The sequence below is a fragment of the Lithobates pipiens genome, unplaced genomic scaffold (genome assembly GCF_037356315.1).
Source record: "Lithobates pipiens isolate NorthernLeopardFrog02 unplaced genomic scaffold, aLitPip1_a1.2 Scaffold_8, whole genome shotgun sequence".
NCBI classification, from domain to species: domain Eukaryota; kingdom Metazoa; phylum Chordata; class Amphibia; order Anura; family Ranidae; genus Lithobates; species Lithobates pipiens.
In genome coordinates this window covers 589,051,888-589,070,132 of record NW_027507903.1, presented here as the reverse complement: position 1 = coordinate 589,070,132, position 18,245 = coordinate 589,051,888, and the positions used below count along the sequence as shown (strand labels likewise).

The 18,245-nt window shown below is 42.7% G+C and overlaps 2 protein-coding genes across 4 annotated transcripts in view; one reads left to right on the top strand and one right to left on the bottom strand.

Moving 5' to 3' along the window:
• The first annotated feature begins 596 nt into the window (after nucleotides 1-596).
• NANOS3 (nanos C2HC-type zinc finger 3) lies at nucleotides 597-2,495 on the top strand. The gene has a single exon (XM_077473483.1). The coding sequence runs from the start codon at nucleotides 602-604 to the stop codon at nucleotides 1,115-1,117; it is 516 nt and encodes a 171-aa protein (XP_077329609.1). The 5' UTR covers nucleotides 597-601; the 3' UTR covers nucleotides 1,118-2,495.
• Nucleotides 2,496-15,651: 13,156 nt separating this feature from the next.
• BRME1 (break repair meiotic recombinase recruitment factor 1) overlaps nucleotides 15,652-18,245 on the bottom strand; it is a 72,282-nt gene continuing 69,688 nt past the window's right edge. For all 3 annotated transcript variants that reach the window (XM_077470451.1, XM_077470453.1, XM_077470452.1), the window contains one exon: nucleotides 15,652-16,218. In XM_077470451.1, coding sequence (XP_077326577.1) covers nucleotides 16,122-16,218 — 97 coding nt within the window. In that variant the 3' untranslated portion in view covers nucleotides 15,652-16,121. The remainder of the gene's footprint in view (nucleotides 16,219-18,245) is intronic.

Below are 18,245 nucleotides of genomic sequence, written 5' to 3'. Positions count from 1 at the left end.
TAGGTAGGAAGATAGATAGGTAGGAAGATAGATAGGTAGGAAGATAGATAGGTAGGAAGATAGATAGGTAGGAAGGAAGATAGATAGATAGGTAGGAAGATAGATAGGTAGATAGATAGATAGATAGATAGATAGATAGATAGATAGACAGATAGGTAGATAATCTAAAGATGGATACACATAGAGAGAGATATGAGAAGATGATAGAGATTAAATTGTATATAATGCATGACATCAAACCTGAATAATAACATCAATAACAATAAAATATTAAAAAAATACCTATTAATTCCACTTATAGTAAAAATGACATGAACCTGTTGGATCTTATATATGAGATTTGGGTGATTGGGTTCTCATATTTTGGAGGGCAGGATTTCTGTGGGGTTATGACATGTCTTAGAGTACTATGGAATGAAAACCTACAAACTCCTGTAATTTGTACAGCCAAGTGTTGACTAGAGCCATGGAGTCTGGAGCCCTGTTGTCTGGGGTCACGTCATGTTTGTCTGATAAGGGTTCTTTGTTGGTGGGGCAGTCGTTATTTGGGGTGGGGAGGGTTTGTAGGCACGTGCAGTGTTGGGAGGTGTCAGACCTTACAATGATGTCCCGTGAAGACAGAAGGAGGAGGATATCTCAGGGGCTTCGCTTACACCCGCTGGCCCGGCTGTACCGAGACATGGAGCATGCAGTGATGGAGAAAAGGTCGCAGTTTTCTATGTGGAAGGACTATCTAGGTTTACATACTGTTCTGGAGCGCACTTCACATCAGTGGAGCCAAGAGAACTTCCAGCGGCAGGAGGAGCTTCCAGAGCCTTCCCATGGTACCACCTCGGCAGAGCCAGGTCGAGATGGCCCCTCTGGTCCTCCAAGGAAGATCTCTGAACGCGGCGAGTGCACCTTCTGCAAGCAAAATGGAGAGCACTGGAGGGTGTACAGCGCCCACAACCTGCGGGATCGAGATGGGAACATCCTCTGCCCTGTCCTCAGATCCTACACCTGTCCGCAATGCGGCGCCAGTGGAGACAAAGCTCACACAAGGAGGTTTTGCCCCAAGACCAAGAAGACCTACACCTCTGTCTACAAGAAAGCAGCCAACTCTCCCAAGGAGCAATGAGCCAAGGACTGCAGACGTCTCCAGGGTAAGGAAATCGGCAAGTTAAAGCCTTGGGGCAAAAAAAAAAAACCCCAAAAAGCAAAATGGACTGTGGGCATTTTAGATGTGTACTGCACTGGGACATTTCCATCCAACAGTGGTGCGGAAAAGGACAGGGGTCATTTCAAGCCGTGGTGTGGAAAATTACTAAAGCGTCTTTGATGGGAGAAAAGGACTGAGGGCATTTTTTATCTATGGTGCAGAAAAGGGACAGGGGTAATCCCACCTGCTAGCAGAAAAAGTTTGACTATAATGTCAACTGCCAGTAGGAAAGGACTGGGGGGAATTCCATCTCCCCAGGAAAAGACTAGGGCTAATGCCATCTGCCCTCAGGAATGAATTGGTGGTAATACCATCTGTCAAAAGATTGGACCTAGAGTGATGCCATCTACCAGCAGGACAGGACTGCTAATGCCATCTACTCTCAGGAATGAATTGGTGGTAATTCCATCTGGCAAAATAATGGACCTGGGGTAATGCCATCTACCAGCAGGACTGGAGCTAATGCCATCTGCCCTCAGAAATGAATTGGTGGTAATTCCACCTGGCAAAATAATGGACCTGGGGTAATGTCATCTACCAGTAGGAAAGGACTGGGGGAAATGCTATCGTCCCTCAGGAAAGGACTGGGGTAATACCATCTTCCCTCAGGAAAATATTGGGGGTAATACCATCTTGCCTCAGGAAAGGATTGGGGCTAATACCATCTTCCCTCATGAAATGACTGGGGGTAATGCCATCTTCCCTCAAGTAAGTACTGCCATCTGCCCTCAGAAAAGAACTTGCTGTAATGCCATCTGCCAGCAGGAAAGGACTGGGGGCTATGCCATCTTCCTTCAGGAAAGGACTATGAGCACCACCAGGGCTATATGCCTGCCCAGTGGTCACTGCCACTCCCTCTAATGGTTTATTTTGCACTTTTAATTATTTTATTATTCCTGTTTGAGGATTATTATTATTTTGTACACAAGGCACTGTTTTCCTGGCAGCAATTTCCTTATTGGCACTGTTATGTTTTATATGTTTGCAAGCTTTGTGCTTTTTTTTTATTTTATTTTTTTAAGTAAAGTCATTTGTTGTTAGCACTTTAAACCTTTCTTGTATGATTGATATAAACTCATTTATTCATTTTATTTTTTTGCCTCAAAGTTTATATCTTGGTTCCATAAGCAGTAATAGTGGAGTGGGAAAAGAAAGTACTACTTTATCCACTTCAATACTGGGCACTTTTACCCTCTTCCTGCCCAGGCCAATTTTCAGCTTTCAGCGCTGCCACTATTTGAATGACAATTGCGCGGTCATGCAACGCTGTACCCATATGCCGTTATTTTATCTTTTTTTTTTTTCACACAGACAGAGCTTTCTTTTGGTGGTATTTAATCACCGCTGGGTTTTTAATTTTTTTCTAAATAAACGAGAAAATACTTTTTTTTTAGTTTGCTATAAAATTTAGGGCTGCAACTAACGATTATTTTCATAATCGATTAGTTGGCCGATTATTGTTTCGATTAATCGGTTAATACCCTTAAAAAAAAAAAAAAAGTCGGTCAAATTGATGTTCATTTTCAACCACAGTGACGGGAACATTTGGAAATAGAATTCTTTTGTTCAGTGAACATACAAAGAATTTTCATCTGAATATTCTCACCTGAAAATTGATCCGTGAGGCCAGCATAAGGCTCGGTGCACACCTATGCAGTTTTTGCTTTTGATCTGTTTCTGCAGTGCTCTTTGCTGTGCGTTTAGTTTTTTGCACACATGATTTTACTTCAATTTACGTTTTTTTTTTTTTTTTTTGGCAGATAAAAAAACACAAATTGCTGCAAAAACACATTACATCCTTTTCTGCAGCTTCTCTATTGAAGTATATTGAACCAAAAAAGCAGTTTTGCGTTAAAAGTCCCTAACCCTTTCCAAATACGCAGCGGCTGAAAAAAGCACTTATATGAACGTGTCCCATAGGAAACCATGTAAATGAACTGTAGTGCGTTTCTACAAAAAGCATCAATAAACATATAGATGTGAACCAGGTCTAAGACGTTTAGTAACATAATGGGGATAAAAAGACTAAAATTAGCCCTTTATAGTACAAAAAAGCAGATAATCACTACTGGAAGGGGTTAATTTTTTACTGTAGAACAGTGAAAGTAATATTTGTAGTAGTGATTATATTTTTGTACTATAAAGGGCTATTTTTTTTTATTTTAAAACCCATTATGTTACTGGCCGATTAATCTATTATGAAAATAATAATCGATTAATTTCATAATCAATTAGTTATCAATTAATCGATTAGTTGTTTCAGCCCTAATAAAATTTTGCAAATAAATAATGGTTCTTCATAAATTTAGGGCAAAATGTATTCTGCTACATTTCTTTGGTGAAAATAATCAGTGTATATTATTTAGTCTGTAGGAAATGTATGGATTACACTATGGTATGGTGTGTATATATTGTTTATAACACTGATATTGACTGTTATAAGCAATCATCATGTGCAAAAAATAAAAAATGCTTATCACCTCCCCAGAGTGGTATGGTGTTACTATGGTAACACTGTGTTGCTCTGGTCACAGTATAAAAAAAATGTAATAAAAAAAAAAAAATAATGAAAAAAAAAATTGTATTTATATATTTTTTTAATTGTATTTACATACTACCACCAGTCAGTGTCCCTGATCACCTTCACAACAGTTATATGATAACTCTGTACTGCACTGGTGACAGTATGTATAATAAAAAAAAATAGTTGTGTGAAAAAAAAAAAAAATTAATATGTATTTTCCAAAACACTTGCTATGCCTCTTACTAAATACATTGGACTGTCTACTGTATATTCCAAAAAGGGGTAATTTTGGGGGGGGGGGGGGGGGGGTTATTTGTACTGTCCTGGCATTTTTGGGCCTCAAGAAATGAGATAGGCCAGCCAGATTGATTATGGTAACACTGTGTTGCTCTGGTCACGGTATACAAGAAAATGTTTATTAAAAAAAGAAAAAAAAATTAAAAATAATTAAAAAAATGTTTTTGTTTTGTTTTTTACATACTGTCACCAGTCAGTGTCCCTGATCACCACCACACTTGTTATATGATAACTCTGTGCTGCACTGGTGACAGTATGTATAAGAAAAAAAATTGTTGTGAAAAAAAACAAACATTTTTTTAAAATTTATTTTCCAAAAAATTGTGACAAAAAAAGTTTATAAAAAAATTAAAAATTATTTAAAAAATGTTTTTGTTTTTTACATACTGTCACCAGTCAGTGTCCCTGATCATCGCTACACTTGTTATATCATAACTCTGTACTGCACTGGTGACAGTATGTAAAAAATTAAAAAATATAAAAAGTTTTGAAAAAAACAATTTTTTTTTTTAGTTTCTTTATTTTCCAAACAATTGTGACAAAAAAAATACAATTTCAAAAAATTTGCCATGCCTCTAAATACCTTGGATTGTTTACTTTCCAAAAAGGGGTAATTTGGGGGTATTTGTAAAGTCCTGGCATTTTCAGGCCTAAAGAAATCTTGGTACATCCGGATTTATACATTTTCATATATATATATATATATTTTTTACTGTATGAAATCAATTCATTGTTTACTATTGTGATTAACTGTGATTGGCCACAGCTAATCACATGGTACAGATGGGCTGTGATTGGCCCTGTCTGTACCATGTGATCATTGTGACCAATCAAAGAGATCAACACAATAGTACATAATGGATGGAAGCTATCCACTGAGTACAATTGTCATGTGCTTTGCTGTGATTTGTCACAGCGATCACATGGTACAGGTAGTGGGCCAGTACACTGATCTGTCATCCGCTGTGTCTGGTGGTGATAGATCACCCCACAGTGCAGTGGGGCCTGATTGGATGAGCTGGAGAGTGTAACGCCACCACCCCACCTCTTTACCTCATCCAATAAGATAACGCTTTGGCTTTTGTTAAGAAAATGCTCTGAATGGCATCCATGCCAAGCGGCCGACCTCCTGTGTTCAGAACACAATAGAGCAGCTGCTTGGGGAGGAACGTGGAAGCTAGTGGAGATCATTGGAGTAGCGGTGTCTACTTCAGGGAATTCCAGCTTCCAGGGGCATCAGCCAGGCAGAGTATATACATTGGTCCAAGCCAGGTCCATTCTGGCAATCGCACTGCATTTTGTGATCTGTTTCGGGGTGTCGTTAATCTAACATTGACACCCGCTGCAGATCACATGGATGGCGTGCGATGCAGGGAAACGCAGAAAATCTTGTGCATTTCCCCTCATCGCATCAGTGTGAACCAGAGCTCTAAATAAAAAAAAAACTCTTGCATCAAGTAATTTTGTTTGAGCTCTGGTTCACACTGATGCGATGAGGGGAAATGCACAAGATTTGCTGCTTTTCCCGCATTGCACTGTTTAGCAATCCCACGGCGTCCATGTTATCTGCTGAGGGTGTCAATGTTAGATTAACGACACCCCGAAACAGATCGCAAAATGCAGTGCGTTTGCCAGAAACGCATTGCATAGGTGTAAACACCACAGAGGGGAAAAAAGGGTCCTGTACCATTTTGGTGCGGATGTGATGTGATTTCAGCCATACCAAATGCACAGCACAGACATTGCATGTGAGGGAGGGAGCTGTGCTAGAGAACAGACTCTTCTTGCAGTGGTCAAATTTGCAAGTAAGTTCAAAGGCTGTGGGATAAGATGCCCCTCAAAACTGACCAAGGCACGGTGGGCAGGGGCGAAGCATGTCAGGGGCACGGTCGGAGCAGAGCTGGCTGAGGCCATAGACAGCCATATCCACATCTGAAGCACCGGGTCGGCTTTGAGCAGCGACCCCACATATGTCCACGCTTTTGAATTAGTCCCTGATGCCTGCTGCCCAGGGCCGCTGATAGGCCACTGTTGTACCGGGCCTGGCCAGCAGGGGGGCCCGGGCAATCTGCACAGAGACCGAATTGATGCAGAATAAAAAAAAAGCCCCTGCTCCCGATTTTTAGGGTATTTCTTTCTATTTTTTGCCACCTCCGTACTGATGTTCCTGGAAGGGAGAAACTTATTTCTTCTGTTTCGGGAGCATGTCTCTTCCGCGCCCGGTCCTCATGCTAACTCAAGTCTCAGCCTGCATATTATTTCCTTCCCTGGCGGAGTGATTCCTCTCCCTCCACTCATGGCGCTCTGCTCTGTTCTCCACTCGGCCTGAGAAAGAGACAGTGAGACTGGAGAAGCAGCGGTGATGGCGAACGGCGGTGGCAGCGGCAGAAGAAGGAAGCAGCTGACATCTGAAATTGTTTGTGACTGACACTCCAGGCAGCAGCAGCAGGATCAGAGAGGAAGTGACTCGTGGGGCCCAGCTAACACAGGTGTGTGCTTGCTAGAGTTGCCACGACGAGTCGACGTAATCGATTACGCCGACTACAAAAATACATTGACGTGCGTACAGGGCGTCGATGCGTCACACTGCTCCATGTCCCCCTCTCTTCTCCTCCTCCGTCCATCTGTCCCCCTCCGTGCCGCCATCCCCCTCTCTTCTCCCCCTCCGTGCATCTGTCCCCCTCCGTGCCGCCATCCCACTCTCTTCTCCCCCTCCGTGCATCTGTCCCCCTCCGTGCCGCCATCCCCCTCTCTTCTCCCCCTCCGTGCATCTGTCCCCCTCTCTCTTCTCTGTGTCCCCCTCCGTGCATCTGTCCCCCTCTCTCTTCTCTGTGTCCCCCTCTGTGCTGCCGCCCCCCCTCAGTATCTCAGGATGGAGAGCTGAGGTAGAAGCCGGTAAACCCGGCTCCTTCGTTTTCAGAATGGACAGAGTCAGTGACCACTGACTCTGTCCATTCACATAACATAACATTGTAACTGCCTGTGATTACGATGTCTCAGTTAATGAATGAAGAGAAGCCGCTGTCATTCATTATCAGTACAGCAGAGGCTGCAGAGAAAGGGACTGGGGAATCTCTGTCCCCAGTCCCTTTCCCTGTCTCAAATGGGAGATGTCAGAGGTCTGTTAAGACCCCTGATATCTCACCATAGCCCCCCCAACAGGGCTGATAAAAAATTGCAATAAATAACAAAAAAAAAATGTAAAAAATTATAAAATAAAATAAAAACACACTGACACTGTCCCCACACACCCTCCCTCTTAAAAAAGAAAGCATTGTAAAAAATTAATTATAAACATTCATGAACTTCTGAACAGAAAATAAAAAGCTAAGATAAAAGAAATATTTATATATATATATATATATATATATAAAATATATATATTATATTTATATATTTCTTTTATCTTAACTTTGCAAAAAATAAGTACATAAAAAAAAGGTAAGATAAAAGAATATAAGTACATACTTATATATAATATATATATATATATATGTATGTACTAGTTATATTCTTTTATCTTACTTTTTTTTATGTACTTATCATTTTTTGTAAAGTTATCCAAAGGATTAATTAGCTAATCAAAAAAAAAAAACACTAGATTAATAAAAAAAATAATAATAATAATCGTCTAGTCGATGACTAATCGATAAAATAATCGATAGATTAGTCGACAGACAAACTAATCGTTAGTTGCAGCTCTAGTGCTTGGTGATTCAAGCTGTACTATATCACTGTATCTATCTGCAGCAGCATCTATACATTATGGCATTGGCAGCATTGGTGGCACTGTCTCTGCAGGCAGTGCCACCCACGCCGCCAATGCCATAATGTACTACAGACAGGACCTCCCATGCCATAACAGATGCCATTGGCAGCATAGGTGGCACTGTCCTACAGTACATTATGGCATAAGTGGCACTTCCTGCAGCACATTATGGCATGGGTGGTACTGTCTGCAGCATATTATGGCATGGGTGGCACTGTCCTACAGTACATTATGGCATTGGCAGTATGGGTGGCACTGTCTGCAGTACATTATAGCATGGGTGGCACTGTCTGCAGTACATTATGGCATTGGCGGCATGGATGGCACTGTCTGCAGTGATAAATATCACTTAAAATATGCCCTTTGTTTCAAGTCGAGGTCAGGGGAGGGGCCAGGGGCAGGGCTGAAGGAGGGACCAGGAGCGGGACCAGGGGTGGGGCTGAAGGGTGCCCCATCAGGTAGGCTGTATGGGGCCCCATGATTTCTATCAGTGGCCCTGCTGCTGCCACTTTCTGAGTACCAGTAGGGAAACCTGTTATCCTCCAGCTTTGAGTGGTGCTCAAAGTGGACACATGATCTAAGTTCAAAGGCTCATGGTAAGTGAATAAAAATTTGCTAGCCCTATACACCGATCAGCCATAACTTTATGACCACTGAGAGGTAAAGTGAATAACACTGATTATTGTGTTACAATGATATCTGAAAGCTGGTGGAATACAATGCATCCGGAAAGTATTCACCGAGCTTCACTTTTTCCACATTTTGTTATGTTACAGCCTTATTCCAAAATGGATTAAATTCATTATTTTCTTCAAAATTCTACAAACTCCATAATGACAACATGAAAGAAGTTTGTTTGAAATCTTTGAAAATGTATTTAAAAAAAAAGGGGGAAAAAAAAAACACATGTACAGTAGCTCACAAAAGTGAGTACACCCCTCACTTTTTTGTGAATATTTTATTCTACCTTTTTATGTGACAACACTGAAGAAATGACACTTTGCTACAATGTAAAGTAGTGAGTGTACAGCTTGTATAACAGTGTAAATTTGCTGTCCCGTCAAAATAGCTCAACACACAACCATTAATGTCTAAACCGCTGGCAACAAAAGTGAGTACACCCCTAAGTGAAAATGTCCAAACTGGGCCCAAACTGTCAATATTTCATGTGGTCACCATTATTTTCCAGCACTGCCTTAACCCTCTTGGGCATGGAGTTCACCAGAGCTTCACAGGTTACCACTGGACTCCTCTTTCACTCCTCCATGACGACATCACGGAGCTGGTGGATGTTAAAGACCTTACACTCCTCCACCTTCCATTTGAGGACACCCCACAGATGCTCAATAGGGTTTAGGTCTGGAGACATGCTTGGCCAGTCCATCACCTTTACCCTCAGCTTCTTTAGCAAGGCAGTGGTCATCTTGGAGGTGTGTTTGGGGTCGATATCATGTTGGAATACTGCCCTACGGCCCAGGCTCCGAAGGGAGGGGATCATGCTCTGTTCAGTATGTCACAGTACATGTTGGCATTCATGGTTCCCTCAATGAACTGTAGCTCCCCAGTGTCGGCAGCACTCATGCAGCCCCAGACCATGACACCCCCACCACCATGCTTGACTGCAGGCAAGACACACTTGTCTTTGTACTCCTCACCTGGTTGCCGCCACACACGCTTGATACCATCTGAACCAAATACATTTATCTTGGTCTTGTTAGACTACAGGACATGGTTCCAGTAATCCATGTCCTTAGTCTGCTTGTCTTCAGCAAATTGTTTGCAGACTTTCTTGTGCATCATCTTTAGAAGAGTCTTCCTTCTGGGACGACAGCCATGCAGACCAATTTGATGCAGTGTGCGGCGTATGGTCTGAGCACTGACAGGCTGCCCCCCCCCCCCTCCGGTTAATGTCTAAACTGCTGGAAACAAAAGTGAGTACACCCCTAAGTGAAAATGTCCAAATTGGGCCCAAAGTGTCAATATTGTGTGTGGCCACCATTGTTCTGCCTAGTCCTCTCCTACAGGTGGTGATATAACCCTAAGGTCAAGATTAAAAGGTGCTGTGTCGGTCAATGAACGAAAGAGAAATTTATAAATGGTTTGCAAAATTTTTTACAAATAAATATGATACTCCTAACTAAAATCTAGTGGAATCAATTGCCTTCAGAAGTCACCTAATTAGTAAATAGAGTCCACCTGTTTGTAATTTAATCTCAGTATAAATGCAGCTGTTCTGTGAAGCCCTCAGAGGTTTGTTAGAGAACCCTAGAGAACAAACAGCATCATGAAGGCCAAGGAGAATCTGTCCACAGGACAACTATTAGTCGTGCACTCCACAAATCTGACCTTTATGGAAGAGTGCCAAGAAGAAAGCCATTGTTGAAAGAAAGCCATAAGAAGTCCCATTTGCAGTTTGCAAGAAGACATGTGGGGAACACAGCAAACATGTGGAAGAAGGTGCTCTGGTCAGATGAGACCAAAATCAAACATTTTGGCTTAAAGACAAAATGTTATGTGTGGTAGAAAAGTAACACTGCACTTCACCCTGAACACACCATCCCCACCGTGAAACATGGTGGTGGGAGCATCGTGTTGCGGGGATGCTTTTCTTCAGCAGGGAAAGGGAAGCTGGTCAAAGTTGATGGGAAGATGGATGGAGCCAAATACAGGGCAACCTTAGAAGAAAACCTGTTAAGAGTCTGCAAAAGACTTAAAACTTGGGTGGAGGTTCACATTCCAGCAGGACACCAACCCTAAACATACAGCCAGAGCTGCACTGGAATGGTTTAGATCAAAGCATATTTATGTGCTAGAATGGCCCAGTCAAAGTCCAGACCTAAATCCAATTGAGAATCTGTGGCAAGACATGAAAATTGCTGTTCACAGACGCTCTCCATCCAATCTGACAGAGCTTGAGCTATTTTGCAAAGAAAAATGGATGAAAATGTCACTCTAGAATGTACAAAGCTGGTAGAGACATCCCCCAAAAAGACTTGCAGCTGTAATTGCAGCAAAAGGTGGTTCTACAAAGTATTGACTCTGAATACAAATGCAACCCACACTTTTCTTATATTTATTTGTAAAAAATGTTGAACCATTTATCATTTTCCTTCCACGTCACAATTATGTTTTTTACACTTTGTGTTGGTCTATCACATAAAATCCCAATAAAATACATTGAAATTTTTTTTGTAACTTGACAACATGTGGAAATTTCGAAGGGTATGAAAACTTTTTTCAAGGCACTGTAACTACGTGTAAGGTGTGTGCGGTGTGTTGCTTTTACTAAAAAATCTCGAAGTTAGAGCTTGTTCACTCTGTATAGAGCTCTGTGTTGTTTGTCTACTCTGGGCTGGGATTGTACACAGCCGGTCAGCATGTCCCTGCAGTATAATAACAGTGGGTCCTGTACCTGGAAGTAGGCAGTATTCTGCAGGTGGGTGGTCGTAAAAATGTAATTATCATGTTGATGAGGGGGAAAAGGTGAAACCAGGGAAGGTATAATATAGAGCTGCAACTAACGATTAATTTGTCTGTCGACCAATCTATCGATTATATATTAGTCAACGACTATCCGATTATTATTTTTATTTTTAAATGAATCTAGTGTTTTTTTTTTGATTAGCTAATTAATCCTTTGGATAACCTTGAGAGTATTGTATTGCAGAGTATTGGCGGGCAGAGTATTGTATTGCAGAGTATTGGCGGGCAGAGTATTGTATTGCAGAGTATTGGCGGGGAGAGTATTGTACTGCATTGGCTGGCAGAGTATTGTATTGCAGAGTATTGTATTGCAGAGTATTGCATTGGCTGGCAGAGTATTTTATTGGCTGGAAGAGTATTGTATTGCAGAGTATTGCATTGGTTGGCAGAGTATTGTATTGCAGAGTATTGCATTGGTTGGCATAGTATTGTATTGCAGAGTATTGCATTGGCTGGCAGAATATAGTATTGCAGAGTATTGCATTGGCTGGCAGAGTATTGTATTGCAGAGTATTGCATTGGCTGGCAGAGTATTGTATTGCAGAGTATTGGCGGGCAGAGTATTGTACTGCATTGGCTGGCAGAGTATCGGGCTGGCAGAGTATTGGCAGGGTATGGAGGGATGGCTGCTTCCATCCGACCTCTCCCCTCCACTGCACAGATCAGTACAGAGAGGGGAGAGAGAAACCGGCGTCATGTCATGACGCCGGTTTGTTTACAAGTGATTGCTCCATTGGAGCGATCACATTGTAAACGCCTGGGTGTAGAAAGATGGCCGCCGCTTCGGAGATAGGCCGAAGCTGCGACCTCTCCTAAGGCCGAGACCGCGGATCGTGGCATGTGCGCTCGGATCACGGATCAGTGATGATCCGTTGCACCCCTAGGAACGGCGGCACGGAGGGGGAGAAGAGAGGGGGACGGCGGCACGGAGGGCAGCGGTAGATACTAAGCACTGCCACCACTGTGACGCATCGTCGCCCTGCACACAAGTCAACGTATTTTCTTAGTCGACGTAGTCAATTACGTCGACGCGTCGTGGCAGCTCTAGTATAATATAAGCAGATTGAATTTCAGCTTTAGTCCCCTTTCACACGGGACGGATCCGTGATGATCCCCACCACCAATGCTATGGGTGATCTGCACCAGTTGAAGAGTTGATGATCAATGCCATGTTTGACATTAGTTTGACTATATCAAGAGGTGATTGTTATCCTTACGAATTATTATTTGTTTCTGTTTACTTAGAATATCTGCCTAAGCTCCCGAGGAAGCGCTGATGAGAGCAACATGTAGAGCATTATTATCAGTGGCGGCTGGTGTTTTTTTTTGGGGGGGGGGGCAGTCAACAACCCCCCCCCGGCCCACTGGTGGAGCGCCACTAAACCCCCCCCCCCCCCGCAGGACTAACACACTCCCCTACCACCACCCGCTGTCCTTAGGATGTGGGCGGTGAGAGCGTGGCAGGCTCAGGGAAAGCTGCTCCGGTGTCCTCTCCTGAAGCAGCTTCCCGCGGTGTCTTCTCTCTCCTCCTCCTAGCGCTAGGCGTCTAATAGGATCACCAGACGTTTTGGCCAATCGGGAAACAGGTTTCATATCTGCCTCCCGATTGGCCCGGAGGAGGATCAGTGTTGCAACAGCAAATTTTAATTTGCGGTTGCAACACACCTGAGTGGGCTCCAGATGCAATGCTCTGTGTCCCGCGTGCACTCTATTTTGAAGCCTATTGGAGCCTATGGCTCTAATCAGTGCTTAAAAAATAAATAAATTCAGGCGCCCGGTGACCTGAAAAGGGGTCGGATACATGAATAGGAGGTGGCTGCTATGCATGAATCTATCCATTGCATATAGGGGGTGGTAAGGATGGGGGGGCAGGGGGACGGTGCCTGGGCGCCCCTAATGGACGGGGCCGCTCCTGGTTATTATACCACATCGACCTACACCAAGCCTCATTGGATACTGGCTACTGTCCTTACGTCTACCAGGAATGGGTCTTGGTGGTTATGGTGGTGTTATACATATTATGTTATACATGTTATACATATTTTCAACATTTGCCTTGAGCTATTTTGTAGTGTGCTTATATTTGAATCATTTTTTTAATAAAGTATAATAACTTTTTTATCGAACTTTGTGTACCTTTGTATCTATAAAGTCCATGATATTGTCCAATGTAGTTTTCCGATCTAGTTAGGACGTGACACTTTCTCTACTATTTCTGTATCCACAGTTCCATCCTGTTGTGATACAACCAATTTAATCTTTATGCAGCAAATGTTTATGCGCCTGTGCATACTTGTGTACTGGCACATTGAAAACAATGGCCTGCATTTAGATCAGTGTAAAAAAAAGTGCCTCCATGCCTAAAAACAGAGTTTTTAGGCAGCAGTGAGCAAGAGGTCTTAAAAAGCCATGTTCTTTTTATTTGTATAAATGTCTCAGGCAGCATTGCCTAAAGTCTTCACATTTGTATTTTGTACTTCAATGAATTTGCTGTACTCATCATGCCGCACAATGGGATAAACATTCAGATCTCTATTACTGTTATTGTTTTTGGCCCTTGTGTTTATATCATAGACATTGGATATCTCCTCTACTCCTGATGAAGGAGTTGCATTTTAAACCCTGAAACGCGTCGGCTGGAGATCATCTGCTGTTGTCATCTCATCTTCACACATCTGTGCATTTATAGTCACCTATGTTGCATCTTTTGCATGAAAATGTTTTTTTCCCCAATGTGTGTTTAACCACTTCCTGCCCAAGGTACGTCATATGACGTTCTTTACTTTGTGCGGGTATACCTGAATGATGCCTGCAGCTACAGGCATCATTCAGATATTGTCTTTTTCAGCCGGCGATTCCCTACACCATAAGAACAATCATAGTGGCTGTTCCGGTGTCCTGTCAAATACTGTCCCCCGTCAGAAAGTGTCTGCTGTGTACTGCGCATGCGCAGTACACATGACAAGCAGATTCCGAAAATATCCGAAGATGAACGGCGACTGCGCCGTGAGTCTAGGTTCAAGCCCCAACATCCAAGTGGACATAGAGTTGGAATAAAAAGAGCAGAGCGAATCAAGGCCATGCCTGAAGCGTGGCGAGTGAGGCAAGCCCACAAGGGGCCCTCTAACTATGTGCAGCCCTATGTCCACTTGGATGGTGGGGCTTACACCTGGACTCATGGCGCAGGCGCCGTTCATCTTCGGAGATTTTCTGAATCTCCTTGTGCTCCTGCGCAGTACAGGGCGGACAGTATTCGATAGGTCGGACATTTTTGGACAGAACACCGGCTCTTTATCGTTCTTACGGGCAATGAGAGGGGCCGCCCTTCGGTGCTTCTACAGATTCACCGTTTCCATCGGTGGGTCAGAGAATGGATCCGCCGGCCCCAGATGTTTACCATAGAGATTTGGTCGCCGGAGTCTCTATGATCATTCAGAGGCCTGGCGTGATGTTATGACGTCACGCCCGACCTCTGCATTCAAACAAATGGCACCACCTCGGCTGGGAAGCCGTGATCATTTATTTTTTATTTTTATTTTTTATTTCAGACTTCCCAGCCTAGAGGTGAGATGTGGGGTCTTATTGACCAATTGTGCCATATTCCTATTACAAGGGATGTTTATATTCCTTGTAATAGGAAAAAAAGTGATCAAAATGTTTTATTTTTTTCTAAAAGTGTCAAACTAAAAAAAGACAAGTAAAATTAACAATAAAAAAAAAAAAAAAAGTAAACTGCCTCTGTCCCCGTGTGCCGCATGCAGAAGCAAACGTATACGTAAGTCCCGCCCACATATGAAAACGGTGTGCACACCACAAATGTGAGATATCGTCGCGGACGTTAGAGTGAGAGCAATAATTCTAGCCCTAGATCTCCTCTGTAACTCAAAACACGTAACCAGTGAAAAAAGTTTAAAGCATCGCCTATGGGGATTTTTAAGTACCGAAGTTTGGCGCCATTCTACGAGCGTGTGCAATTTTGAAGTGTGACATGTTGGGTATCTATTTACTCGGCGTAACTTCATCTTTCACGTTATGCAAAAAAACTGGGCTATGGTTAATATTTTTTTTTCAAAATTGTTTAATTTTCCCCAAAAAAAGTGTTCGGAAAATTGCTGCGCAAATACCGTGCAAAATAAAAAGTTGCAACAACCGCCATTGTATTCTCTAGGGTCTTTGCTAAAAAAAAAAACATTTATAATGTTTGGGGATTCTATGTAAAAAAAAAAAAATGAATTTTACATGTAGGAGAGAAATGTCAGAATTGGCCTGGATGGAAAGTGGTTAATAAAAGTACATATCTACTTAAATCTACTTGAATTGACCTGTGACTTTCTGTTCTTCAGATCTCTAGAAGGTAATAATATAAGTTTTAATTTCTCATTAAATTTTATTACGTTTTATTGACATCAATAAAAAATCTGCAACATGAAAGAAAACTTCTTTTTTTTTTTTTTTTATCTTTGTGGTAAAAAAAAGATAAAAGAGAACCTGTCATTCTGACTCAAATGTCAACAAAATGTTTGTGCCCGGCACTGTTATTCACCACAAGGAAGCATCGTAATTCTCTATAGACCAGTAACATTGCAGAGGCTTGTGCCACTCAGTGCCTCATGCCTCCCCAATGTTCTACAGAGAACTAATAGTCTGTATACTGTAACAGCAAACAAGATGGCTGCCTGGTGGAAAACAAAAATAGATCAAAGCATCCAAAATATCAAAACAGACAGAACAAAATTGGAAAGCAGCATACAAAATGGCTTAGAAAGCTATGATCATGGATGAATTTTAGGATAAAATGCAAAACTATAAACCTGCTGAACAGTAGATAGAAACCAGATGCGTGGTATTAGTTACATTTCTCTGCGTCTCTTTCGTGCAGCACCTCTGCCTTGGGGGTACCGCACTCTCTTCTGACGGAGGTCCCGGTACGTGCTCATAATGAGGCGACTAGGAAAAAATAAAAAAAAAGACACATTATATGCTACATACTCAAATTCCCAGATTACCGACCCTAGAAGTGGATGTTCATTTCTTCACTGACGTTTATAAACACCAGTGCACAAAACGCCCTTGGGTGAACAGTGCACCCATGAATGGCTCTGACCCTAAGCCGTCACAGGCACAGGGTACAGAGGTGATTTGAGTTGCTCTGTACCTTGCGATTGCTGTAAGGACCGATCAAAAATGTAAACACACTAGTGTTTACATTGGAGATCCCTCCCCTTCCTCTTACAACATAAGAAAGGGAGGATGGAAGAACTAAGTATTCATGCATTGGTAGAAGATCCTGGCAGTGGCAGATACTCAAAGTATTCATTCCTTTGTGAGATTGTTTTTAACCCTTTCAACTACCTCCTCCTCTGTACATCTCAGCTCTATCCTGTCTCTGCAGTGGCTGAATTTTAACCCCTTCATCTCCCATCTCGTCTTACACATCTGCACATCCCCCCCCCCATCTCCATCCTACCACTGTATGTGTCCTGTAGATTAAAGCAGAGATGCAGCCCCCACCTAAAAATTCAGAGTCCGCAGCTACAAATACTGTAGCTGCTGACTTTTACTATTAGGGCACTTACCTGTCCAGGGATCCAGTTATGTCCTCATCCAAGCCGATTATTGAATCAGCTCTTGGGTGCCGACGCCACCATCTTGGGTAAGGGTGAAGCCTTGCGGCGAACTACAATGTGATTTCTGAATGTGGTGGGAGCCGAACTTCCAGGCTGAGTTCGCCGCTGCAAACTCAGCAGGAAGTGGGAGTGGGTACCTGTCCAAAACAGGTACCCGCTCCCCCCCCCCACTCAAGGTGATACATGTGGCACCGGAGGGGGGAGGAGGCAGACAAGCGGAGAGTCACCTTTTGGGTGAAGCTCCGCTTTAAACCTTTTACCTCCTTCCCTCGCCTCCCTCCTGTGTATGACCTGTACAGTAATGTCGTCCTGTATATAGCCCTCGGGGCTTTCACACTGTAGACACGGTAATGGCTGTTTCAGGTCGGTTTGCAGGCACTATTTTTAGCGCTGTACCGCCTGCAAAACCACCCAGTGTGAAAGGGGTCTAAGTGTGAAAAACATTATAATAATTTCATATGGATACAGTGTTGCATGACCACGCAATTGTCATTCAAAGTGTGAAAGTTGAAAATTGGTGTGGGAAGGAAGGGGTGAAAGTGCCTAGTAGGCAATTCGTTAATTGTATATAAGGTATTTATCGGCATATAACACACACTTTTTTCCCCTTAAAATCAGGGGAAATTGTGGGTGCGTGTTATACGCTGATCCCCTGCCGTTTCTAACCTTCTCTGCCGCTCTCGGCGGCTTTCTGGTATTTTCGGCTGTTCTCTGCTATTTTCGGCCGCACTCGGTGGCTTTCGGCCGAAAATAGGCGAGAACGAGTGAAAATAGGCGAGAACAGACGAACATAGCTGAAAGCCACCGAGAACTACTGAGCGCCGCCGAGATACACAGGACATCTGCTCTGTATCTCGGCGGCGCCCTTTTTAAACAGCAAAAACACTGACAAGGCTGCAAATGACTGACAAGGCTGCATTGATGGGCATTTAAATGTACGTTTTTTTTCCTTAAACTTCCCTCCTAAAAGTTTCTTTCTTTTAAATTCCCTCCTAAACTTAGGGTGCGTGTTATACGCCGGCGCGTGTTATACTTCCGATAAATAAGGTACATAAGAAAGAATATCTTCTTTTTGTTTGCTGCTTCAATCACTGTTGTTTTTTTTTTTCTTTCTGCACAAGTGTGTGGTTTTAACCTATAAGTTAATTGAACACGAATGCGGCGCAGTTCCTGTGCAATTCACATGTGGTTCATAGTGTGAACTGAGGCTTATACTGTTTTACATTCACCTGTCATTAATAGAAATATGAAAGCTGTCGTGATTGTGCTCCCTCTATAAATGTTCAACAATCAAAGTGTGCTTATGATTTTTGCCCCCACCTAGATAATCCTATCCTCCCCTAGATG